This window comes from Mus caroli, chromosome 2, assembly GCF_900094665.2.
Source record: "Mus caroli chromosome 2, CAROLI_EIJ_v1.1, whole genome shotgun sequence".
NCBI lineage: Eukaryota > Metazoa > Chordata > Mammalia > Rodentia > Muridae > Mus > Mus caroli.
In genome coordinates, this window is record NC_034571.1 from 88,452,459 (window position 1) to 88,479,596 (window position 27,138).

Consider the following 27,138-nt stretch of genomic DNA (forward strand, 5'->3'; position numbering starts at 1 on the left):
GGGTAACTCAGAAACTCAGAACTTGCCCAAATACAGAGTGTTCACCCACAAACGGGACATCTGTATCATATCCTCTCCTTGGAAGGCTCAGGGACAACTGAGAAAGAGGGCAGAAGGCCTGGAGGAGCCAGAGGCAGGGCAAGCTGGAGTAACACTGCCTTCTGAGCATGACAGGTCTATCTACTGTGCTCATAAACCCAGAGCAGCTTATGGCTACCCTCATGCAGGAAGGGCTCATGAGGCCTCAACAGGGATGACCTCTGGGGGAGGAAAAGTCAGGTTCTGTCATGGGTTCGGCACCAGATGGGTTGACCATGCTCCAGGGGATGGTCCTACACTCACTACTGTCCGTGCAACCACATGGGATTGGGGGGAGTTATTATATATCCATTAAAAATCTCTGTGTGCGAGAGATGTGAGTATACTGTGTGTGTGCACATGTGTGTGTGCACGAGTGTGTGTGTGTGTGTGTGTGTAGGCAGTGCAGCTCATGCAGGACATGACCTTTCAGCTCTGGTACTGGCTTTGCCACCTTGTTTGAGACAGGGTGTCTTCACTGTTGTCTTCCAGGCTAGCTGGCCCGAGAGCTTCTGGAGATGCTCCTGTCTCTGCCTCTGTCTCCCTGTGGGAAGGCTGAGTCTGGACAGTGGCTGGCTAGCACGTGAGATGAGGGTAAGGGCTCACTAGAATGGTGAGTGCTTTTTACACTGAATCTTAGTCTCCAATTTAAAAATATAGTTTGAAAAGGAAAAATATCTTCCAAAACCCAACCAAGTTTTCCCCTTAAAATAATAATAATAACAATGATAATAATAATAATTATCATTATTATTATTGAACAGCCTTGCTATGTTGCCCAGGCTACTTCTGAATTCTTGGGCTCATGTCATCTTCCTTCTTCAGCTTCCTGAGTGCTGAGACTACAGGTGTATACTGCATCAGGCTAAGTTTAATTTTTTAAAAATCTAAATGAAAAGTTGGTATTGAAATGAACAAGGTGACTAGTCTTGATGAGTACACAGAAGACAGCAAAAGGAAACGTATGCCATCCATCACTAGGCTGTGGCTTTGAGGGTGATTTACAGCATCCCATTTACTCTCACCTCCCAGAAGAGTCAGTAATGTTTATAACACGACGTTTCCTAGAAAATTACAGTGTGAACCATACTTGTACAGTACGAGTGTACAAAACCTGGCTACAGTTTCATGAGGATTAAGCTGGTGAACTCTTTGTGTATGTGTTTGTGTGTTTGTGTATACGTGGGTGCATGTGTGTGTATGTGTTGTATTCAAGTCTGTTTATGTACATACTGGTATGCTTGGGTGCGGAGGTCAGAGAACAACTTCCAGTAGAGTCTTTAGGAGCTGTTATCTGTTTTTTTTTTTCCGTTGGGTGGGAGTTCCTGACAAGGCTGGGCTGGCTGGCCAGCAAGCTACAGGGATTTCTGTCCTTGTCCCCAGTGCTGTATTACAAGCACATGTCACTATGCTGGCTTTGGGGTTTGCCTGACTGGGCCTTCTCCTCAGCACTGAGCTGGCAAATTCTTACCCACTCTGTTGCTTCATCATCTTCACTTCTGCAGTCTCCATAGCAAGAGCTCTTGGCTACTCCATCCTGGGGTCCTTTCTTCAGTACACGTATTCCCTGTAGGTCCAGACGTCGCCCCTTCATTTCTAATGTTCCCCCAAAGCCTTCCAGAGGCCAGGCCTGCTGAAACTCATCCACCAAAGCCAGTATCTCTTCGGACATCTTTGTTTCATCTGACTTCTCCACCTCGTCAGAACCATTGCTCTCTTCAACTACTGTGCCTGCAATTCAAGGGGTTGTGTGGTCAACAGTTTCATGGCGTTTACTCAAGTACAGAATGATTCAAACCTTGTTTTTAGGGATATTTTGGATCTGCTTAGAGGCATGACTATAGTGCTCCCGTCATAGAATACCACTTGGCATCTTTAAACCTCAAAACAGAACACCATCTCTGCCATTTAGCCTTTGCCAAAAGCCTGTCAAAAAGTAATGGCAGGAGCCAGAAGGCAGGCAGCCATGGATGGTGTCATGAGTGAGGGGACAGCTGTGGCACATTATTTGAAAGATCACCTGCTCAACATACAAACCATAGATGGCAAGGGTGATGGCATTCTGCAATTTATTGCATATGTAGGTCTTTTACTTTATTCAGGTACCATCAAACAGTTGTGTGTCCAGCCCACATGGCTTGCTTAGCTGTGTGAACTGAAGAAAGGTTAGTAGAAAACTACTCTAATGGAAGCTTCCATTTTCAGTGATAGTATAAAAATAGCTATATGCTAGTTTAATTCCTTAAAAATGGATATGAAGGTATTACTTATGTTGTTTAAGTATTAAGATCTCCTATTGTGGATTTTAGTGGAATGTGCTAGCAAAATTTTCCTCTCACATTTTACCATGAAGTTTATAGCCTTCAAGTTCTACCCCATGCTTAGACCATGAGGAGACTCAGAAATGATTATTTCAGGTTTCTTAACATAATTCTTTCCGCTTTCTAAATTGTTTGCTACTTAATCTTTGCTATTTACTTTGAATTAATTGCTGTGCTTTATATCATTTGCTTCATAAGTGCCATATCTTATTCCTTTTAGAGATGAATAGGGCAAAAAAAAAAAAAAAAAAAAAAAGAAAAAAAAAGAAAAGAAAAAAGAAATGAATAGGGCACAAAAACTAAGAGCAAACTGCTTCCTTTTATCCACCCACCCACTGGTAAGCCAGGGAGCACTGGCTTGGTGCCTATGGCACGTCATGATTCCTTCAGGTGGCAACTCCAGGATGGTCAGAGATTTAGAAACATGTTATTACTAAGGCCAGTGTCAGGATCTCACGTGACCAGTGATACACGTAGGCTGACAAAGATCTAATTTCAAGTCTCTGTCTTGCTATGCTGTTCCTAATGTCCAGTACTGGGCCCAGCATACAGCAGACCCAGGAGCTGGGGAGCAGAGCAATCATGGTGCTCCCAAGGATCTGCTGGATCTGTCTTATTTGTGTCCTGCAGGCGACTGAGGACTTAACTCTGTGGTTTACCTTGCCAGTTGGGCACATAACTAGAGTCCAGAGCTCACCCAGCTCAATGGCAAACGACATAAAATTAGGTGCCACACCAGCCAGGAAAACAGCTAGAGAGTTGGCACTGAGAACTCTCAGAGCAGCATAGACGTAAGAGCTGCCCGGCCTCTGACTGAGCTGTCAGAGTTGGCTTTCACTGCTCCTCATCTGATTTTTGGGTTCTTTTTCTTTTTCTTCCTATGGCTCACAAAGGATTTCCCCACCCAGTCTGAGACAGGAAAGAGTCTTTGATAAGTTTCATTCAGCAAAACACCGGGCTTACAGAATGTGGCTTTTGGCCAAAGGGAGACCGCGGAGTACTTTCTCAAGATATTTCAGTCTCTCCAGATTGCACATGGGAGGCAGAGCTGGTTTCCTGTAAACTTGACACAAGCTACGGTTATCTAGGAAGAGGAACCCTGGATTAAGAAAATGCCTCTATCAGACTAGCCTGTAGGCCAGCGTGTAGAGCTATTGTCTTGATTAATAATTGTGGGAGGGCCCTGCTAGCTCAATGTGGACAGTGCCTCCCTGAGAAGGCAGGCTGAGCAAGCCATGGAGAGCAAGCCAGTAAGCAGAGCTTCTCCATGGCCTCTGCTTCAGTTCCTGCCTCCCTGTTTCTTCCTTGTCTTCCCTGCAGGACAGACTCTGAGCTGCTATGTGACAAAAGCCCTCTCTCCCTCGGTTGCTTTTGTATGACTTAATGACAGCAACGAGAACCTTAACCTGAACACAGACTGTGTCTAAAACTCTTTCTTTCTTTCAGCACTGGCTATTATGTGAAAGCATCCACACTGCTGACCTGCAAAATGTCCAAGAAAACAGTTTTCAAAGTTACTGCTTTGTACTACTCCCGTCATGTGTATATGGTCACGCTTAGTATTATACAAGTGCATAACTTAAACTTATCAGAGGGAGGAAGGGAGGGAGGGACAGGAGGAGGGAGAGAGAGAGGATGGGGGGAGAGGGAGAGAGAGAGAGAGAGAGAAAATATGAGAATGAGAGAGAGAGAGAGAGAGAGAGAGAGAGAGAGAGAGAGAGAGAGAGAATATGTCATAATGGAAGCCGGCATTCAAGTGAAGGAAGGCACGGAACTGCTTCAGGGTTCTGCTGCTGCTAGCTTCCAGTGATCTATTCCATAGGGTGTTTGAGCCATGGTGACAGGCATTCTTAGGGAACAACACTAAACACACACACTTCATATCTACTCCTTAGATGGTGGTTCACAAACAGGCTGTGTTGTGACTGAGGGAAGCTGGGGTTTGCTTATTTAGCTTTTCCTATGTCATTTGTGCCATAACTATTTTGATGGGAGCATAAAGCACATGAATGCTTCTGACCCTGGCAAATTAAATGTAACCAACCAACAGTGAACTCGAAACCACAAAGCTACGTACATTTGGGACAATTAAAAATTTTATAATAAAGATGATCTGAATGCAGTCACACAATGCTTCCCAGAGAAAGATAGAGTACTGCAGTAGGATTTAGACAGAAGCAGTCTGGGGGAAACTTTCTAAAAGCACACGTGTGTTAGCTCAGGTACTTATGGACCAAAGTAGATATGTATGCGGGAACATGGAAGGCATGTGCTAAGGTGTGACTAATTGCAACTTACTTAGAACAAAGCATGTGGATAGGCAATCAGCAGGTACAATTCAGAGGTGACATTAAGGCTCTCCGGTGGGGTTCCTACAAAAGGGACCTCTTGCTCCTTAAGCAGAATAACAATGAAGTGTGGGAAAGCCATGAGGATGAGGATAGCCCAGGTCTAGGGTCAGCTGGTGACAGCACGGGTGGAGAGGGAGAAGAAAGGACAGAACATGGGAGTAGAAAGGCATTTCAGGGAACAAAGGAAGCCGACTTTGGGAATGCAAAGCGATCTTTGGAGGAAATAATTGAGTAGGTTTAAATATGACTTCAGGATTTTAAAACCTTGTATGAATAGTCAGGCTCTCTATGAGGAGGCAGTCAGTTCTCAGGCTGAGTATGAGAACAGAATGCTGTTCACAGACGTGAGAACAGTGAGGAGACGGTGGCATGACAGAGTGGGGACTTAGTGCATTTGTCAGATAACTCACTGAGTTGCTGGCCCTTAGTAGTGTGCTGAGGGCTGGACTATCATAACCCAGGGGGCTTAAAGACTAGAGTAGAATGGAAGGAAGAACTGATCTGCAGACATTGCTCCATGCAGAGCAGCATCCTGTACAGACGTCCTCTATTGGAAATACAGTCTTCCGTATGCTGACAAGTCTGGATTGTAGAGGAATCTCCGATTTTGAATAGCGCTGGAAGCAAGCAGTAGGAGTAGACTCTAGGCTTGTAGCCCATGGGGCAGATGGTGTGATATAAACTGAAACAGAGACTGACATGCACGCACGCCTCCACGTTTCCTTCATCTTCTTTACCAGGCACCGTTTTCACTTGGGAAATGGAGGATAAATATTGTGACTCTGAAGAGAATGTAAGTATCCACAGTGAGGGTCACATGGGGTTCACAGAGTATCTGCCATGTTAGATATTCTGACAGAAATGACAGAGAGTAGAGAATATAGACTATGTGGCCCAAATTTCAATGAAGGCAGCTCAGCACAATTTCTCAATGTTTCAAAACCACATAGACTTTCAAGTTTAATTCTGGGGACCTTAGTTTAAGGAATTCTAAGCTGATTATGCTAGCAGCCAGAGACCTGGTGAAAGTCCCCAATGCACATTAAATGAGGGACCATGGGACTGAGGGGGTGACACATGGTAAGAGTGGCTACGGACATACTGCTCAGAAACAATCAGGTGAACAAATACTTTGCTAGGAAGACTAAAACATCTCAGTGGGACTACTCTAAGGGTGGCAATGAGACTAGAAGCCACAGCATTTTGAAGGAATTGAGTATACTGAGCTGACCTGGAAGAGTGGAGTGGAGTGGGCAGGAATAACCACCGCCACGCCAGGGCAGCAGGGCAGTAACAGGAAAGAGGATTATTAGCCTCAGGAGGGGAAGCTTGTATTTTAGTTCAGCGTTAGAAAGAGCTGAACCAACGGGAGATGAAATGGATCATCCAGGGAGAGATGGACCCAAGGCAGCCACAGAGGCTGGTGGATGACGTACCAGGGACACTACTAAGAGGGAATGGAACATCAGAATGGAAATAAAGACACGGCATTGTATTTGGTAAGAAACACCATTTACAGGTTTGAAACAGGTTACAAGAGAATTTTCAGGAGCAAAAGACAGAAAAATGTGCACTAGATTATCAAAAACCATGGAGAGTGAAGAGACTACAGGCAGGGTGTAAGTCAAAGTCCTTACTCACTTAAGCCTGACTTACAACAGCTCCTGGATGGTTTGGTCAGACAGAACTAGCCAATGGAACACCCAAACTGAAGTGGTCTGTCTGATGCCAGGATCTTCTCACTTAGTCTAGGCTGTCCTTGAGCTTGCTATACAACCTAAACTGACCTCAAGCTCATAATCCTTTCTGCCCTTGTTTTTCAAGTACTGGGATTGCAGGTGGGCACCATGAAGGCCATCAGACTATATTAACTTTTAAAAAATAATTTTATTTAATTTTTTATTTTATATGTATTGGTGTGAGGGTGTCAGAGCCCCTGGAATTGGAGTTAGACAGTTGAGATCTGCTGTGTGTGGGTTCTGGGAAGTGGGTCTGGGTCTTCTGGAAGAGCAGCCAGTACTCTTAACTGCTGAGCCATCTCTCTAGCCCTGTATATTTAATTTTAATTATGATATACCGGACACAGACAAACTTTGTTCCAAATTAGGATGCAACCAGTGTAGAGCCCTGAGCAACTCTGTTTGGTGCCCTAATGTCCTCCTTAAATGTCAGTGGTCTGATCATAATGTCAGGTTGCAAAGCTGTGATCTACAGGGGACTTACTACATAAGCACTGGTGTAAACTCTCAGGACGGTACCCGCCCTCCCCACTTCAGTGTGAGTGCGGTAAGCTCAGCAGGAAGAAAGCAGCAGGAGCCCAGTGGAGCGCCCTTCCTTGTGAGTCAGTCCAACAGGAACGACAGCTCAGAGGACAGCCCAGAAAAGCTAGTGGGAGTCTCTAGGGGAGACTCTGCTACTAATATCAGGGCTCCTTCAATTACAAGTGCTTCTGAGTGTTAAGGCCTTTGGCTCAGGGAGGTGAACTGTCCCTTTAACACCAGCACTGGGTGGTGGCACTGGACCATGGTACCAGGGTCTATGACTACAACTGCTAAGTGTCCCTTCTCCAAGGATGGCTGCCAGCAATGGACCCTGGACCCTGGACCTGGACCGATCTGAAAACGTCAATCTACAGCATCATTTCAGTCTCTTACCAAAATGAAATGTTAGAGAAGGATGCATGAGTAAAGCTCTTTCTTGCATCTACAGGGAAACAAACGTGTTGCTATGTAGGGTGGTCGGATGTACATGCTTTGACCAAGACTGACCTTTAGTCTGAGATCATCTTTGTACTTCTCTTAGTAAAACAGTCTACTCATTAAACTTATTTTATCAACTAAAAATAATGTTCTCACTCATCAAACCTTTTTTCTGAAGCACGCTACTAATGAGACCCTATGCACCAGGAGGCTGAACATGAATTTTAGATATGCCACCTACTGACAACCCGAGGGACCTATCAAACTTTTCCCTGAGCCTTAATTGGATCTTCATCTATAAGGTGAGCTTAATAATACCTATTTCACAAATTAGGACACAATGCACAATACCATGTAAAGTATAAAATGCCATCAAATGGTAGGAATTACCATCATAGTTAATGGTCACTGGAGAGGTCTTAACTATTCGTGTTTCTTTAATTTTTTTTCCCCTAAACTCGACTTTTCAAATGTCTTTACTTTCTATACTTGGCTGTCTATGAAAGCACACTATTTATGGTAAAAAGCAGGACTTGTCACAACTGATAATCATGCAGAGGATGCCTACTGCTATGAACATGGGAACCAAATCTGTCCTCCTGTGGACATATCATTGGTCCCTAGATGATAAGAAAAAGAACTCCAGATTCCTTACACAAGGTGTCATCTAAGTGGGTACCTATGAGTGTTCACTCTTTTCACAGTGTGAGCAGAATCAGCAGAGGAAAGCAGGATCTGCCTAGATAAGTCTGCATGATGCTGAAGGGGCCTTCAAGAAATGATCTGTCCCAGTCAGAGTAACCATGGCTCATCCTAAGTATGGGGGCTGAAGAGAACCACATGGGAACATGGAATTGAAGATACAGAAATATTAGGTGACTACTGTCTCAGGTAGTGATGTGTTACACAAAAGGGAGACAGGGCAAAACTGTGGTTGTGTTTTATTCTGAATTGTCCTAGAAAAAAAATAATGACTAATGTGGTAGTCACAAACAGCCAGCTACTACAGAGTTGTAACTGGAATATGGACCACGTCTATAAATGGGTAAAATAGCCCTCCGCATGACTCAGTGTAATTTCTGATGACTCTCAGTCCAAGCAACCTCAGGATGCTCGCGGAACTGTGTGGGTGTATTGGTGCCAAAGAAGACGTGAGATTGCCAGGCATCAGGAGCGACTCATCCTCACTGGAAGTGAGCAAACTGACTGTCCTGCTTAAGGATACATTTTTTTGAGTTGGTAACGTGAGCTTTAGTTTCCTTAAAGTCTAATCCTTTCTAATAGAGCTGAGCAGTTTTTAAAATGTCTAAGAGTGAAGGTCACCGTGGGCAGCAAAGACACAGCCATTCCCACAGTCAGGGAGAGAGTGGGGCGCTCCCTGAGGGCTGCCTTGCTTCTCCTACACAGAGCTGTAAACAGTTAATAGCAGGAGACAAGATTTTGTATTAGTATTTATTCTAAGCATTTCCTTTATGTACTTTGTGCACATACATGTGTACACGTATGGGCATGTGTTTGGATGTGAAAGGGTAACTTGGAGTCAGTGCTCTCCTTGCACCATGTAGACTGGGGATCAAACTTAGACCATCAGCGTTGGCAGCAGCCATCCTACTGACCCTACTTGGCAAATATTTTAATTCAATCCACATAAGGCAAATACCATATTGAATTAATAAATATAAGATGTCATGGGACATGGTATATAAAAAGTTCATAATCTGGGAGTTGAAGAGACAGCAGGTGGTTAGGCCCATCCAGGGTCTCAGTTCAGTTCCCTGCACCATGTCAGGTGGGTCTCCCCAGGTTCAGAGGCTCTGCTGTCCTCTTCTGGCTTCTGTGGGCATCTGCATTTATGTGTACATACCCTAACACAAACAATAAAACTAAACTATATGCCTGGTATTGCGGGGCAGACCTTTAATCCCAGCACTTAGGAAGTGGATAGGTGAATCTCTATGAGTTCAAGTCCAGCCTGATCTACATAGGGAGTTCCTGACAGGGACTCTCTAAGAGTTTATCTCAGGAAAAACAAACTAAAAATTGTGAGGCTGAACAGTTAGATCAGATGTTAAGAGCACTCGATGCTTTTGCAGAGAACCTAGGTTCAGTTCTCTGCACCCAAGTACCCTACAATCATCTGAAAGTCTAGTCTCAGGGGACCCAAGGTCCTCTTCTGGGCTCCAGGGGCACCATGGCATGCACATGATATTCATCCATACATGAGTATCATGTGCAAAACACTTACATACATGAAACAGTAAGTAAAATTAAGTCTTAGCAGCTGGGGAGATGGCTCAGCAGGTAACACTGGCTGCTCCTCTAGAGGATCTGAGTTTGCTGCCCAGAACTCACGTGGCAGCTAACAAGCCTCTGTAACTCCAATTCCAGGGGCTCTGATGCCCTGTTCTGGCTTTTACTGGCACTGCATGCATATAGTGCTTACAACCAAACATGCATAGCGTGCTTACAACCATATATGCAGGCAAAACACCTATATACACCCCCCCCTCTCTCTCTCTCTAAGATAAATTCTTTTAGTAAACAAAATCTTGGTAAAAGCTCATAATCTGATGTGAGCCAAGGCACACAAACAAATCACAATATATGGAATATGTTTTGTAAAACATAGGAACAAGATAGCAGATGGAGCTCCTTACATGTTTGAGAACCTTTGTGAATGCTACACAGAGAAGGTGGCATTGGAAATGTATAGGATTTCCTTCTCTCCCTCTTTTAGACAGTGCCATATAAAGCAGGCTGGCCTTGAACTCCCTATGTAGCTGGTAAGTGAAGCTTCAAGCCCTGTTTATGCAGTGCTGGGGAACACACCCAAGACTTTGTGCTTGTTAGGCAAGCACTGCCCACTAAACTCCATGCCCCAGCCCAGGCCTTGTTCATTTAAAGCAAAGCATTTGCAAAGGTCATTACCAGTCTGTGTAAAAGATATGGAGGCTCAAAAGATATGGAGAGTGGAATGGACACTGTACTTCCTGACAAATGAAACAGCTACAAACAGAACAGGGCAAAAGTGCCTCACAAACCCGTATTAATTTAGATTCTCCTGACACAGAATAGAACTACTGAAAACTTTAAGCTTGGAAACTTACCTGATCAAAACTGCAGTTCAGAAACGACGCTTCGGACATGCCAGATATCCATAAAAATGGCTGCTTCTGCTTTGAAAATTCTGTACCAATTCTGTGCATTATCTTGCATTCTTTCTGTCTGTTCCCTCTATATGGAAATGTGTGTGCACATACACTCATACACACCCCTATATAATTATGATTCTAAATATACTTGTATGTATGACACACAGAGATAGTTGTATATACAAAGTAAAAGGCTACAGTTATTGGAAAACAGATTAAGAGGAAAGGCAGAAGTGAAGACAGCCTGAGACAGTTACCAGCAGAGAGAGCAGATGAAGAAATGAAAGCAGCAACAGGTCTGAGACTGAGGAAATAAACTGGGCCTTGGGTGAGCTGAGCTGCAGTCACAGCTACGGGAATTATACACTTCAGGAAACAGAGCAAAAGTAAGCTCAAGTTCGACAACAAGCTTGTTAGACTTAAAGCACCTATACATCAAGATAATGAGCCTACAGAACTCAGGCTGGAGCTGTGCAGATGCCTGAGCTCAAGAATAGCTTGGGAGTCACTGCTTTATTCACAAGACTCTAACACCCAGGGCAAGATAGCAAAGAATAGGGAAGGAGAGATGAGCAAGGTCAGGATACAGGCATCCTCCCGACACAGCAAAGGAGAAAGCACAAGAGCATCTGAGGACAGGCCGGGGTCAGGGCAAAGTAATCCAGAAGTCACAGGGATTCTCCTGTCAATAGTACCTCACTGCACAGACTGACACCTTGAGAAGAAAGCCTACAAAAGAGGGGCTGGAGTGGAGAAAAGTGTGAGGCGCACCCCCTCACTGCAGTGTCTTCTGCCTCACAGTTGGATGCTCACCCTCCTGATCTGATGTTCACCCTATGTGGAGTGGATGTTGCAAGGAGGAAACAAACTCTGAGAGGAGAGGAAAGTGGAAGCCTAGTGTTCAGGAGTTGATTTTCCCACAGAAGCACAGTTTGGGTCAAATCAACTTACTTTCAAGTCTAAGGGCATCTGAGTCCCTCCCTGCGTTCTCAACAGACAGCACAGGGTCCTCGTCTGCTCCGTGCCCAGAGGGCTCTTCTGCAGCAGCATCCAATGACTGTGGCTTGGCAAAGTATTTCTGTTTGTCATGGCTGTTGTCCAGGGGTTTCTCATGACAATGACCTCAATGACAAGAGACACAGACACATACATTAGAACATCTCTCATGTTGCCTCAATGTAAGGCCCCGAAGCATCAAGAGCAAAGGTGACTCTCAGACAATGCAGGAGTCAGTCCAGAGGAATGCACGTGGCTCAAAAGTTTGTACTGAAATTCAACTTTTGGCTGCTATGCCGCTGTAAGGAAGAATCAAGGATTTTGGTGAAAAGCTGGCAGGCAACCAAGATCGAGCCTCAAGATCTTGTTTCACCCACTGCTGTAAAATACTCCCTCAAAGCTAAAAGTACTACAAAAAGTAAGACATGTAGAGCCTGGATATATCTGAGAATAAGGGATTACAGAGAAATATACTATCATTTCATGTAGCTTAAAATGAGACATATCAAAAGGTGAGGATCACTAAGAATATACATGTATTACAAACCCAAGGATTAAAGGAGAGTGACAGCAACCCCACATTAAGCCTGTGGTGTGATTGGACACCTGTTTATTTTTAGATAGCACATTCTGGCTACATGAGTAAAAACGATCTAAGACCAAAACGACAAACCTTGAATGAGATTCTGGCACTTCTGGCTGCTTGCCTATGCACACAGTGGGACTAATCTCACTACAGTGGGTACCCATTTGACTCACACAGTAGGACTGATCTCACTACATTGGGTACCCACTTGACTCACAGAGTGGGACTGATCTCACTATAGTGGGTACCTACTTGACACACACAGTGGGACTGATTTTACTACCGTGGTGCCATCGAGTTAAAGGACTTCTTCCTATCAGGGATGTTTGTTAACATGAACAACTCCCAGTCTGTGGTAATAGCCAGCCTATGACATCTTTCCACTGCCACTGTTTATTCCAGATGGTCTAGCTCGCTGAATGGGTGTCTTTTTCCGCCGTTCTGGTCTATGTACGTAGTCACTGAAGGTGCAGTCACTGGAAGGCCACAGCTTTCTTATTAGAGACGACCCTTTGGTTAAGGATGTGTCGTTTCTCTCCTTAACCAGGACATTCGAGCATGACTGCAGACTGAGGGAGGAGTCACTTTCCACTGCCATGCTTCTCACACACAGACAGCAAAGATGTTGCCAAAGCCAGGGATTTGGTTTCGAGAGTTTGAGCTTTCAAGAAACTCACAAGCAGCTTGGGAAGAGAGCAAACAGACGACAAACAATGCTGAGGCGGCGTGGTGTGCCAAGCAAGTCCTTCCAAGAAAACACTTTTCAGAGCCATAGCTTCAATTCTGAAGCATCCACTAAGCCCGCAGAAGAGGAACTGCAAGCAAATGTGCCAGCATTTATGGAGTGCTTTGTGATTCTAATCCTTCCACTTAACCCATATAAAAACTGCTCAGCATCTTTGTTTTAGATACAAGGAGACTGATTCTTAGTGAAAATAATAATAATTCAAACCAAGCTATGTTGTAAATATGGAATTTGTGCCAAACCTATTGTACTGTCTGGTTTTGTGTCAACTTGACACAAGCTGGAGTTATCACAGAGAAAGGAGCTTCAGTTAAGAAAATGCCTCCATGAGATCCAGCTGTAAGACATTTTCTCAATTAGTGATCAAGTGGGGAGGGCCCCTTGTGAGTAATGCCATCCCTGGGCTGGTAGTTTTGAGTTCTATAAGAAAGCAGGCTGAGCAAGCCAGGAGAAGCAAGCCAGTAAGTAACATCCCTTCATGGCCTCTGCATCAGCTCCTGCTTCCTGACCTGCTTGAGTTCCAGTTCTGACTTCCTTTGGTGAGAACACCAATTTGGAAGTGTAAGCCGAATAAACCCTTTCCTCCCCAACTTGCATCTTGGTCATGATGTTTTGTGCAGGAATAGAAACCCTGACTAAAACACATATCATCCTCTACTAAGAAGTCCTTCTAACAGACAGGACGGAAGGTAGCATCATAGGCAAAGAGGAAGGTGCAGTGGAGCCAAAGGAACAGGAATTCTCCCTGTGTTTGGGAGGCCATGGGGAATACAGCCAACCTTACACAGTGTGTGTGCACACATATGTTCATGGGCGGCTGGTGGGGAGTGAGCCATGGGCAGTCAGAACTGCACTTTCTCCCTGCATTCCACCATGGAGGTCGGAGGGTGCCAACTGGTATCTGCCTGTGTTCTCACCATCTGGTGTGAACAATTAAGTACAGAGAACTAAGTATAACAACACTGGAATAAAATGCAATATGGACAACTCTCCACACCCAAGTGACTTTACTGCACTGTGAAGAACGTGACACTTCCAGAGACAAGCCTTGCTCTGGAGAGAAATAAGCATGGCTATTAAAAGCAGAGAGGAAAGACTAATACTTTCCCCTTGACTCTGTCGTGTAAAATGTGATGTTGTCAAAGCCAAGGCCTACTCAGTTTTCTGAGCTACCTTTCACATCACTTTCCTTCTCTTTCCCTTTTCCTACTGCAAAAATACTTCATCATTTTAAATGTCTGCAGTAAGAAAATGTCTCAGTGGCACCTGTAAGGTATGATCTTCAAAAGACCTCAAAGCTAAAATTGGTCTTCCTGAATCACATCAAACCTGGCCACGCTTGGGAAGCCACAGCTGTGAGGTTGAAGACAGTCTTCCCCCCACGTTGTCGTTGTCGCATGCCCAGGCAGGACCTCCCAGAGGGAAGAGGGGAGGAGAGAAGAGGGGAGAGGGGAGGAAGGAAGAGGGGAGAGGGGAGGAGGGGAGAAGGGGAGGGGAGAGGGGGGAGGGAGAGGAGTATGGCTTTGGGAGAATTAGACAGAGAGTAGATGCACATCTACACATGGGACACACACCTGACTGCTGTCTTAAGAGTGTTCAGAAAAAAAAAGCTCATATGGTTTTGTTTGAAAAGTCACTGTGCTTAAACTATGATCCTNGAGGGAAGAGGGGAGAGGGGAGGAGGGAAGAGGGGAGGAGGGAAGAGCACGAGGTTATTTTGAGCCCTTTCTTAGCAGTACGAAGCATCAGAGTAGCTCAGTGAAAACCAAATGCTTTAAATATAAAGATCTCCAGGGGCTGGAGAGGTGGCTCAGGGATTAAGAGCACACAGTTGTCTTGTAGAGCTCCCAGGCCCATGTCCAGCGCTTCACAACCGCCTGCAACTCCTGGTCCAAGAGGACCTAAGGCCTCTGGCTTCCTTAGGCACTATCTATACACAAACACAACATACACATAATTTAAGAAAATCTTTAAAAGGATTAAAAATTATTAATGCTAGGTTTCTTATGTGAGTATTTAAAAAAACAGAATAGTTTTGAGTTAATTGTGATTTGTCTAAGTAGCTGGGTTACTGGCAAGTTAAGTTGCCTAACTTTAAAACTACATTTCTAGTCATCTGTGAGTGGTGTGGGGGAGTGTTAGTGAAAACTTTACAAAGAGCTAAGTCTGTGTTCTCTAGATCACAGTACACTTCTACTCCAACTCAGAGAACTAACAAGCCTTGAAAAACATGATTTAATTTCCTGGTAGATTATATTCTTATATAGATAAGAAAGAATTGGACCCAGTGTCACAAAATAACATCCAAGAGAGATGGGTGTGCTGAAGCAGGAGGAGCATGAGTTTGAGGCCAGCAAGAGTTAGTTACACAGTAAGACTCTGATGAGATACACAGACAGACAGACAGAGAGACAGACACACATGTGCAAACACACACAAAGAAAGTAGTAACAATGTCTTGTATACACCGCATTTACTTTGTACTACTGTCAAAATGAAGACACTCTATGACTTAGACTAACCTTGAAATGTATCCCATAATTTATACAAAGAACATCATGATTTAAATGAAAAGCTTTAGCTAACACCTTTCCCAGGTGAAAGACAAGCATTCTTGTATGCGTAACACCCTAGACTTGCTTACAAAGCATTTGCACTTAATGCAATTATAATTCTTTTTTTCTTAGAGGTAAGAAACTGCAGAGCAATCTCAGCTAAGCACAAAACTCCAAGGAGGGCACTTCTGCTCCTGGAACTGCTGTGGGCGCTTTAGCAACTCAACACCTTTTTTCTGTCTGGAGTATCTACTGTACCCTGGGATTGTTGATAGTGACCTAGCTTAGAAGGGTGCTGTGGAAAAGAGTCAGTACTCACTGTCAAAGTCTAAGTCATCGGAGCGAAAGAGGTACAACTGATTTTGAGGATAGTTTTTCAGAGTAAATTACGTTCTCAGTGCTCTTATCATTTCTAAAGTTAGGAGAACATCTTTTCTTCTCATTGATTCTATTCACCAAATTCCTAGAAGACTATTTTCCTTTTCCCAATGAGGATTACCATGTCCATGCGAAGGTAAACCTGAGACAGTGTGGTAGTCCACACATACAATGCCAGTGTCAGGAAGGTGAGGCTATGGAGCAAGACTGGAACCCTCAGCCAAGTCACTCCAGCTGGGGTCACAGAGAAGATGGGTCAGTTCTTTTGGCATGACTGTGGTCAGGAACACAGCCTGGACCCAGATTTCCTGAGGGCAAAGTCTGTCTCCAGAAGTGTCAGTGAGTTTAACAATAGAATGACTTAAATGTTAAGAGCAAGACCATTGTGAGCATAGGATAAGTTGGTGTTGTTACTAGTGCTGTCCCTGGGAAAAGTCACAAAGAAACGAGAAGCACTCCTGGTCTGAGTGGACTTTAAAATAAGGTCTTTTAGCTTTGGCCACTGCAGAATCTCTTAGTATAACATTCTGGCTACTAGAAGTTACTGAGGTACAGGCCTAACATCAGTGTGTGTGTGTGCATGCACACGTGTGCGCCTGTGTTTATGTGTGTGTGGGGTGATGCTGAATGGAGAGCTCCTACCAGGCTTTGAGGAGAAACAGCAATCAACTCAGCTCCAACTGCTCGGCAGTTCCGAGCCCCAGGCATTTGGCAGAAGTTAGCTCCACAGTAACCTGTAGCCTCAGAGGGACACTGTAAGAATGAGCACATCACCTTGCAACACAAATCCTAAGGATAGAGACCACATGAATGAAGTTCAGTCCATACTTAGCTCACTAAAGCCCAACAACACCCGCACAGTTACTGCTAAGCATCAGAGCTTTATACAAATCTTGCTCCTGCTAAGATCCTTTCCCCTCCCAAACACGAGCACTGCTTTCAAGCATAGTGATTCTCAAGACATGATAACTAAACTGACTGGGAATGGGAGTTAGAATTTGAAGGCAAAGTCGATGAGAGAAAAGTGGGCTTTGTGAACCATGGAGTAGTCCACCGCTTGCCTCTGGCCCCGCTCATCAGCTCAGGTCACACCGAGTAGGCTCCTTCTGGCTGGGAGACAAGTCACCTTACAGCAAGGATTCTGCTAGGCTCAGTTAGATGGAAGGCACTGAGGGGGAATGGAAGTCCATTATCCTTTAACCAAGAAGAAATACTCCAAATAGGATTTTTGGGTCTTTCCCACTTATCCTTCTACTCAAAATTTTGCAGTTATAAAACTGAATCTTGTTTTATATGCAGGCAACACAGAAATACCCCATGAATGCTTTAAGAACAAGTTATATCATTGTTTCTTATTTACTCCTTTTGTAAACAATCTTTTAAAAAAGTAACAAAATAAATCACTCCCTGAAGAAAACCACAGCTTTCAGTGCTTCACTGTTCTACATAAAAGGACTGAAACACTACCAGGGAATTTTAACTATGGTGGACTTTGGGCTTTAGTGTTAGAGTTAATGGGCAAGCTACCAGCGTAAGGAAGCATCCTTATTGGCAACAGATGCCTTTGTGCCAGGAGAGGTGAGAGGTGACAGTCCTTTGGATACCCTCGGTTTTTAGAAATCAGGATGGACACTCCATGCCAGAAAATCAAGTTCTGCCTTAGTTAAAATCTTAGCACACAAACTTGGACAAATCAACAATCTATTTTTGTCAAGTTTCTTTTTTTGGAATGAAGAGATAAGCTACTGCCGTTCTGTGCAGAGACGCTCAGGAAACAACACTAACAAAACCACTGCTGAAGTAAGAACTCAGAGTGTTGCATCTGGGAGCACGGGGAGCACAGGGAGCACATGGAGCACGGGGAGCACATGGAGCACGGGGAGCACATGGAGCACGGGGAGCACATGGAGCACGGGAGTGGGTGCTGAGGACTGGAGCTGAGAGACTGATGAAGGTGCCTCACCCCTCTGCTCTCTGCTGTTCTCTATTTAGGGGGAAAACAAAAGAAATGATTTTATCAGCAGGAATGTTTCCTTAGATCTCTTACTCAGCAATTACTGTCCAGTGAACTTCTTCACAGGAACTTTAAAGTAATAACCATCATGTACTGACTGTTATGTTATGTACTGACCGACCTTAAAAGTGCACTGCTACACCTGAACTTGGCAATCACGGGCATACACTGGGATTCCCTCCTAGTGAGGTGAATGAGTCAGGACAGAGTAGGGAAGGAAAAAAAAATTCAAAGCATGTGACCCTGAGTCTTTCTCTCTGTCTCTCTGTCTGTCTCTGTCTCTCTCTTCCTCTCTCTGTACCTGCACATGTGTGAAAGCATGTCTCTGTGTTTAAGTGTGTGCATGCATGTGTGAGTCTCCCTGTGTGCCCATCATACTCCACATTCTGGTATTGAATTCTGTCTCAAGGGGAGTTGGGGGAGTGTTTGTCTGTTTGGGGTTGAATTGATCTCTATTGTCATAGAGTCGAAAACAAAGAATTGTCTGTAAACATGGCCTTTTGATCCTGCTACATGGCCTTTCATTAAATGACCAAGTGAGGGAGCAAAGGCAGTGTCAGTGGAGACAGAATGACACACAGCACCGCTGCTGGAAATCAGTCAGGGATGAAATCCAACCTCTGCCTTTAGAATTGCGCATGGCCAGGTCACAGCTCTAGTTAGTAGCATTCATTCATTAGACTTTTAAGAAAATTTATTTTGAGAAGACTTTCCATCCAGAAACCGTATGAGGAAGTTAACCACTATCCATAGCCATTATTATTTTTAATTTAAACATGGCTCACTTTAACTTGGGGAATTATTCTTCAAGCTAGGATATTGAGGGACTAAGCTCGGCTGAATCCCTCCGGATCCCTGATTTACTCATAGATACTAATCCTGAATCCGAGTTCAAAGAAATACTTGTTTGCAATGTCAATTAAAAATAATGGAAGCAGGTTGAGAGAATATCTGTTAGCTTATCATGGACAAATAAGATGAGACTATTGTTTTTCTATTTCCTCTAAGGCAGGAACTGTAGACTTAAAACCGCTCTATTGACTCGCGCATATGAGACATCGTTTCTACACAGCACCCTGGATAAACAGGGATCTAACAACTTATTTACTTGTTACCATTGTTACCGATCGCTAGATCGCTACTATTGTGTTTCCTGTTTACTAATAAATTGTTACTCAAGTAAGTGTAGCAAACACAGAAGGGACAGAGGACATGATGGCCACGGAAGTGAGAAGGCTTAGTTCCTGCTCTCAAGAAGCATGGCCACAGTGACAGGTTATAATACCACATATACTTAGCGGACCAAGAGCCAGGCACAGGGGTGTAAACCTTTAATCCCCGCACTTGGGAGAGCAAGGCAGGTAGATCTCTGTGAGTTCAAATCCAGAACTGGTCTGGGTTACATAGTGAGACCATACAATACCAGAAAACAACAAAACCAAAACAAAGCAAACAAAATAGGGGCCATATACGTCACAGGGCAGAGGTAGGCCTTCAAAGCTGTTTAGGTTGGTTTGTGGGATGAGGATGCGGGGTTGTGGGGCTACTGAACACATGCAAGTACATAAAACTAGGAATTTGGAGTGGACATGTGCACACACACTGAAGAAGGGAGACTACACACAATGTGTTCACTATATGCCAGAATTTGGTTTAGTTTCTAAACTTTGTTAAAAGCAGACACGAAAGTGTATGAACTGTCATGACCACCCCATGGCGTGGTTAAGGAGAAGGTTTTCATTGTGGACATGAGAGAGAGAGAACAGCCAGGGGCATCTGGAGGAATCCAGAGCAGAGAAAGAAGTAGCCTGAAGGGGCCAGCTGCGTGTCCAGTGTGCCTATGGGGGCAATAAAGACAAAGGCCAAGCTCTGCTTGTCTCCTGCTTCATGTTAGGAGTCATCAGCTGATGCTGAGGAAAGGAAACCACAGAGCTGTCCCTGCACTTCCAATGGAAGTACAGCGGTGTGAACAGGGACGGGCCCACCAACAGAGGTTCCTGGTGGGAGCAGCAGGCTGGCTTTCTCCGACGGCAAGGATGTGATGCACGGCCATCAAATGCAAACTGGGCTTTACTTTCTAGGGTTCAGTAAATTGTCTTGAATTTCCTGAGTTTAGTAAATTTAAGATAGCATCTTAAAATAAGAACTTCAGACTTAGTAATTCTGTAACTGCTCAGGCCTTGGGTCTAGTGATTCCTCATAGGACACAGATGTGAGGACCAGGAATCACATCGCGATGCATAGCGAGCATATTGAAGCTAAAGTTTAATACAATTAACTTTTAATTACATTTATTTAGTGCTGTGTGTGTGTAAGAGAGAGAGTGAGAGAGAGACAGAGACTGTTCCAGCTGTCCTACTGTAAACCCCACCAGTGCCGAGGTTGCAGGTATGTACACCACACTTGGCTTTTGTATGGGTGCTACAGATCTGGACTCAGGGCCTCATGCTTACCCAGCAAGCAGTTACTCTCTGGCTCTCTCCCAGCTTGTCTCATGATACTTTGGAAGTATCATCCTAACTGGTCTTCTTGCCTCTACCCTCACCCCACCACAGTACAGACTATTCTTAGCAGAAGAATCCTGTTAAAATGTAAATTCAATCACTTTATTCCTGTTCAAAACCTTCCAAATATCTTTCTTTTGGAAAAAAGCCTCACTTATTAAAACAACCTGTTATGAAATAAAGATGAAGCTTGCAGCCTCCCTCCATTTCTCCTGCAACCACATCTACTTACCCGCTGTCTACTCTCTCCTAGGCCTTTGCGCTGACTCGTGTCTCCTTCTGAAACCCTCAGTGTGGTATAATGGTATGGCCCAGAGTCTATAACCTCCTCTAATCTTTATTAAAGGCCATTTCTTCAATGGGATGTCGCTGGCACACCTGTGCTGTTTCCCCACAGTGGCACTCCTATACTAGATAATTATACTGATCATTATAGTCCATTTCTTGGTAGTAGAATATAACTTTATAATAGATTAGGCTTTTTTGTTTACTTTCTAGTTCCTAGAATATTGTCTGGAACATGGTATTAGTTGAATAAATAAAAAAACCACATGTAAGTTATTTAGACAGAGGAAATCAAATGCTACTCTGTTGCTTAAAGGTTATATTCATAGGTTAGTGAGATGATCCTGGGTAAAGATTCTTGACATGCAACTCTAGAGACCTGATTTTGATCTCTAGAACTTAGGTAAAGATGGAAGGAGATCAACTCCACAAAGTTGTCATTTGGACCCCACATGTGCGGGACATGTGGCCCCACCTACCACATTCTAAGCACACACAATAACAAATAAATAATCCAATCAAAGATCGTAAAAAAGATGATTTTCACTACCACTGCTGTGGAAACAGCTCAGTTATGTAACACTTGCTGAGCACACTTGAGGACCTGCTTGAATTCCCAGCACTGTGTGTGCGTGCGCGAGAGTGTGTGAGTGTGTGTATGTGGCGGGGGCTGTGTTTAACTTTCCTACGGTATTATTTGGCTGGAACGCTGTTTCCCCACTTTTTTTTTTCTGGGGCTTTGCCCCAGAGCCTTGTACATTGTACAGAGGTACTTTGTCACGATACACTCCCAGCCCAGGTTAGTAATCTATACTAAGACAAAAAATAGTTGTGGAAAGAGCTCGCCTAAGGGTCAGTAGGCTCGTTCCTCAAAAGAAAAAAATTACATATAGGAAAAAAGATGTATCATTATAGTTCAAGAAGATGGCTGGGTATGGTGGTGCATTCCTGTAACCCAGCCCTCAGTAGGCTAAGACAGAAGGATCCAAGTTTAAGTGCACACTGAGCTATGAAGCAAGACCCCACTTAAGACTAAACAGCTAAGAAGTATTTACATATTGTCTTAATTACGGTTTCTATTGCTATGATAAAACATCACAATGAAAAGCAAGTTCAGGAGGAAGTGGCTTATTTCATGTTACAGCTTGTAGTCTATCATGCAGGGATGTCAAGATAGAAATGCAAGGTACCTGAAGGCAGGAGCTGATGCAGAGGCCATAGAGGAGTGGTGCTTACTGTCTTTTCCACTGGGCTTATTCAGCCTGTTTCCTTACTGCACCCAGTACCACTAGTCTAAGGGTGGCACCACTCACAAGGGGTTGGGCATTTCCATATCAACCACTAATTAAGAAAATGCCCTACAGACTTAACTATACCTGGATTTTATAGAGACAATTTCTCTATAAGATATTTCTCTTCCCAGGTAACGACCTTAGTTTGTGTCAAGTTGACATAAAACTGGTTGGCATGCACATATTCATTGTCTTTTACAGCATGAGATATAAAGCAGTGGTCATCACAAGCTGTTGTATGGTGTCCTACAAGGTAAAAATGCTTTAGCAAGGTATAACTGTCCCCCACCTGTGTGTGTGTGTGTGTGTGTTACATGCATGTGTGTGGAGGAGGTCAGGACAACTTTGGGAGTTGGTTCCCTCCTTATACCATGTGGGTCTTGGGGAACCCAATTAGGATCATGAGGCTTGACAACAAGTTCTTTGCCACTGAGCCATCTTGCCTGCCCCAGAGATAAAAATGTTGCCTATAAAATCTAAGTGCCGAGAACAGCACTACTTGTGGACTTGATACAAGTACAGCCACCAGTTTCTGTACAAAGTTCAAGGTAATTCACATGCAGCAAACAAATGAACAAGACCCAGAAACATCAAGGTAGCATCCCAAATAAAAAGAGCGTGTACCTGTAGGGTGGTTATTGTTGTTTCCATAGTCTAGTGAAAGTCATCCTTTTTTTTGTATGCACATACTCCTTTTAAGAGATGATACTGAAAATACAGCAGTTATCCTACCTTCATTAAATGTCACAAGAATCTACAAACATGAACTCTCCAACCATGGCAGTGGAGATGGTTTATAGTACGTTGACAGTAAGGATTGGGTTATGTTATATTTACTGACTGATTTTTTTAAATAAAGAAATATTTATTTTATGTATATGAGTACACTGTAGCTGTTTTCAGACACACCAGAAGAAGGCATCCCATTACAAATGGCTGTGAGCTACCATGTGGTTCCTGGGAATTGAACTCAGGACCTCTGGAAGAGCAGTCTCTGCTCTTAACCACTGAGCCATCTCTCCAGCCCAACTGACTGGTTTTTTTTGACTTGGGCAAATCATAATCTTTGTTTCTAAACATAAGCTCACAACCTTTTTCTTATTCTTCCTTTACCACACAGATACATGTCAAATGAATTATCTGGTAACCATAACTATAGTCCTTAACAAGTTCTAAATTATTTTGGGGAAATAAACAGAGATGGCGTAATTACATATTGAAGTTCTCCCCAAACTGGATCTATAAAAATATCTTAAAAACAACTACTCCCTTCCCCAGCAATTCTTGTGAGGAAAGTGAAGTACAGGCGCTCAGCTGCAGGTGGTATATGCTGCAGAGTCTGCAGGAGGCAGCAACACGCAACATTTCCTTCTGAAAATCTAAATTATAGAACAATGTGTGCAGCAAGCCATAAATCTACAGAAATTCCTGATGCAGAAAACAGACTAAAACCTCAGAGAATGAAACGTTATAAAAGAGATATTTCTGTAAATGGGTGTGATACAGAAATGCTATAAAAAGAATATAAGGTAATTCATCTGTACATAGCAAGCATCCAAAGTTCATTAACATGATTTGGAAATCATTGCAAAGGCTACCAAACACACATTATATAGAAACTTGTCTAAAATTCTAAGATACACCGATATTTGTTTATGACTTATTCTGTAGACTATTTACTCCTAACTTCTACAATCTGGTGTAATATTTTTAGGTAAGCATGTATCTTGGTGTATTGATTGTACACCTGTATTGTTGCAGACACTACATACTCTGGTCACAGAGCAGTACTGACCTGGAAGCATCGCCCATACTGGCTGGCTTGAGTGGTGCTGGAAGATGCTATGCATGCGCCCAGAGGAGAAAAGCAGCCATTAACCTTACTAAGCTGTCAGGCATGCCCATTGATGCAACAGTGCCATGAATGTGGTGGGAATAACAAACCCCTTTCTGATTGAATTTAAGGCCTGAACCACAAGATGAAACCCATTCCTGGCACCATTATTGGGCCCAAACAAACAAACAGACAAAAACAACCCATATGATTAGATAGGTCATAGGCCCTAGGAAAGAATCTGTTACTATTATCTTGTTAAATGCAAATATTAAATCATCTCCTAATGATTTATCATTGTAGTCATCAATCAAGGCATCTCTCAACCCTCATTAGAGAAGCTTTTGTTTACAATGGGTAATGACCAACACAGAGACCTTCAACTGGCCAAGGAACAAAGAATAAAAGACTTGACAATGTTCAGTCCTAAGTGAATACATATAGTGTATTGACACTTCAAAGACTCAGGGATCATTGCGGAAGGGGAGTGGAGAACGTAAGAGTCAGAGATAGTAGACTACAAGAAAACAGTGTCTTCTGGACCCAGCAAGCCAGCTATACATCGGAACTCCCAGTGGTTGTGCCAGCCTAAACCAGACCAAATCCCAGCATGAAGAGGAGAAGTGGGCATGAAATTCCACCTCCTATACAGAGAACTGCTTAGAGAGAAAGCATCAGCTCTAAGAGTGTGGCCTCTCAAACGCTGACCATGCTCCAGTGGAAGACCACACATCTAAGAATACGTGGGTAGCCTTGATGTGGGAGAGGGCACAAAGTTGTTGGGAAGGGAAGGGAAGGGAAGGGAAGGGAAGGGAAGGGAAGGGAAGGGAAGGGAAGGGAAGGGAGAGTGGCTCTGAGAAGAGATGGGTGAATAGAAGCATACATTTTACAGAATTCTTAAAGAAATAATAAAAAACGAGTAAAAATTCAACCTTTTAAGTCTTCCTTCATAAAATACTTGAAATGGGTTTGTTAAACTAAGGAAAAATTTAGTAATAGTCACTTTATGAGATGGCTGGGCTTCATACCTAGGAGCACTGTGGAGGTGCTCCTGGGTAGACACTGTTACATTCACATCACCATCTTAGAGGACTGGTAGGAGAGCCTGTTCCTGTGATAGAAGCCAAGCAGCGCAGAGGCTACATGGTTTATGCAGCTAGTTACGTATGGTAAAAATGGAATCTTGTCCAAGTTTTGCAGATGAGTTCTCTCTGAAAGAACAATGGTAGTCCATCTTCTAAGATGAACTGTTTTCTTTCCTGGTTATGGTGGACCCAAAGATGTCACGGAGGTAATCTAGACCAGCAGATGCTCCACATCGGATGAAGAGCTATCTCATGTTATTTGTTCTTGTACAAGTTAGGTCTCAGGGGCAAGTTCATCACAACTAGATTCTTTCTGCTGACACGAGTGACATAGGAATTAAGAAAGTACAAGAAATGAAACAAATCAAAACAACAACACTGAGCACAAATATGCAATGTTAATACAAGAAAAATAGTATTTAGAAGAAGGTCACTGCTATGTGACCTCTTGGATAACCAGCAATATCCAAAGACCACATTTTCTAGGTTGAAGTAAGAGTCAGAACAACACTTGTGCTTTGAAAACTCTGAATACTTTGTATTTACAATAAATGTCTTTAAAATTTCATTTTCATTTAATGTGTGCATGCGCATGCCAAGTTACACATGTGGAGGTTAAAGGGCAATTTGTGGGAGCTGGTTCTCTTCTTCTACTATATGGGTTCAGAGGATTGACGTCATGGCTTTCGGCTTGGCAGCACATGCGTTTCCCTGCTGAGCCATGTCACTGGCCCTACTATCAATCTCTGAAGTCTTACCTTTATCCAGTTACCCACTCTATGATAAATACCTCACTTAGTTTTCTTGGCAAGTATGCAACAGTTTTTATTGTTGTTCACGGTATAGTTAATGATCCTACTTTTCCGGGATCAGAAAGTATGGCAGAGTATGGTCAGGCAAGAATCTGTGTAATTCTTGTGCTGGCCACTTGACTATCCCTTACTAAAACACTATCCAGGCCTTTGGTATTCACGAGAATTCTAATTCGTATCATGCCCAATGTTGATAGGCATCTGACCTATATGATGGTTCTGACAGGCTTTGGTATTTAACAGTTCAAGTACATTTATTCCCAATTCCATCAAAATCCTGAGGCAGTCTGGTAAAGTGAACCAGGAAACCAGTTTCTGGTCTTAAGTCTATTATTATAAATTATCTAAGTCAAGCCATATCAACTGGGTATGAGATGTGCTCAGTTTTTGATATCACTATTGAAGGAACTAGAATGCCTTATACTACAATCTGGACAATCAGTGGAGTGAAAACTGTTGCTCCACCTAGCGCTGGCTAGTGCAGAAGATCTGTGCCTTCCCCCACCTCTCCAGAGGCTGCTGTTCAAAGGCACAATGTGAAACAGACAATCTTCTCCTTAAAGCAAAGGCTATTAGGGTTCATGTGACTTTTAAGTTTCATACCAGTTCTGCCAAGGCAGTTGTACATAAAGAGAAAGGACACCTGGGATATACCATCACTATGGACAAGGTGCAGGAAGGGGGAATCACTCCTCTGAAAGGCAGGGAGCTGTTTTCAGGGGTAAGTATGTAGGGCTGTGCTCATGACACATACACCTTCATGAATTTCCTTTACCGTGAATATTAGTCAGGATTAAACAGAAATTTATGGGAGAGAAAATACTCCCATGACAAACTCTGGAAAATACAATTTCACTGTATACATTAGTCAGTATTTCTTAGCTAAGGTCTGGAAAAATGTTAACTACTAATTCCAGTAATTAATGAATGGATTTCTCTGCTATACAGCTAGGGTTAGCTTTCTAAAACCCTGGAGGAAGTTCCCCAAACCATCTCTGTGTTGCTTTGGTCACGGCAGCAATGCTGGGTGAGCTTGTGGCATTTATTAGGTGCTTACCACCACACACAGAAGAGGTGGCGTTGTACAGGAATGGGTAGAACTGCATGCAGCGGATCAGCTTCAGGCTGCTCTCACACTCTGGGCATTTGGTGCTTAGCTTCAAGGCCTGTCTGAAGGCTTCAAGTGCCCCGCTGACATTCTTCAGAGCAAGGTAAGCATTTCCCAGGCTCAAAAAGGTCAAGGGCTGAAAAGAAGGGAAAAAAGAAAGCAGCAGAATGTAAATGAACTGCAGGTCTGGGAGGCATGAAACCTTTACAGTATTCTTCTCGGAGCTCTTCTTAGGTTGCTCTGTAAAGGTTACTGCTAACTAGTTCCTTTTATTTACACCAGCTATTATAAAGACCAAAACCTACGAAAACGTGTAACTAGTTTTAAGTCTGTAACTCAGTGA

At 43.5% G+C, this 27,138-nt stretch overlaps 1 protein-coding gene across 5 annotated transcripts in view; it reads right to left on the reverse strand.

Annotated features, from left to right (window-relative positions):
* Nucleotides 1–27,138, reverse strand: part of Ttc17 (tetratricopeptide repeat domain 17) — a 103,871-nt gene that overhangs the window by 32,438 nt on the left and 44,295 nt on the right. For 3 of the 5 annotated variants that reach the window (XM_021154024.2, XM_029474323.1, XM_021154030.1), the window contains exons 16-18: nucleotides 26,745–26,931; nucleotides 11,553–11,723; nucleotides 1,550–1,809 (exon numbers count right to left, since the gene is read on the reverse strand). In XM_021154024.2, the coding sequence (XP_021009683.1) occupies nucleotides 1,550–1,809; nucleotides 11,553–11,723; nucleotides 26,745–26,931 (618 nt within the window). The remainder of the gene's footprint in view (nucleotides 1–1,549; nucleotides 1,810–11,552; nucleotides 11,724–26,744; nucleotides 26,932–27,138) is intronic. The other 2 variants (XM_029474324.1, XM_029474326.1) reach the window with 1 other exon arrangement.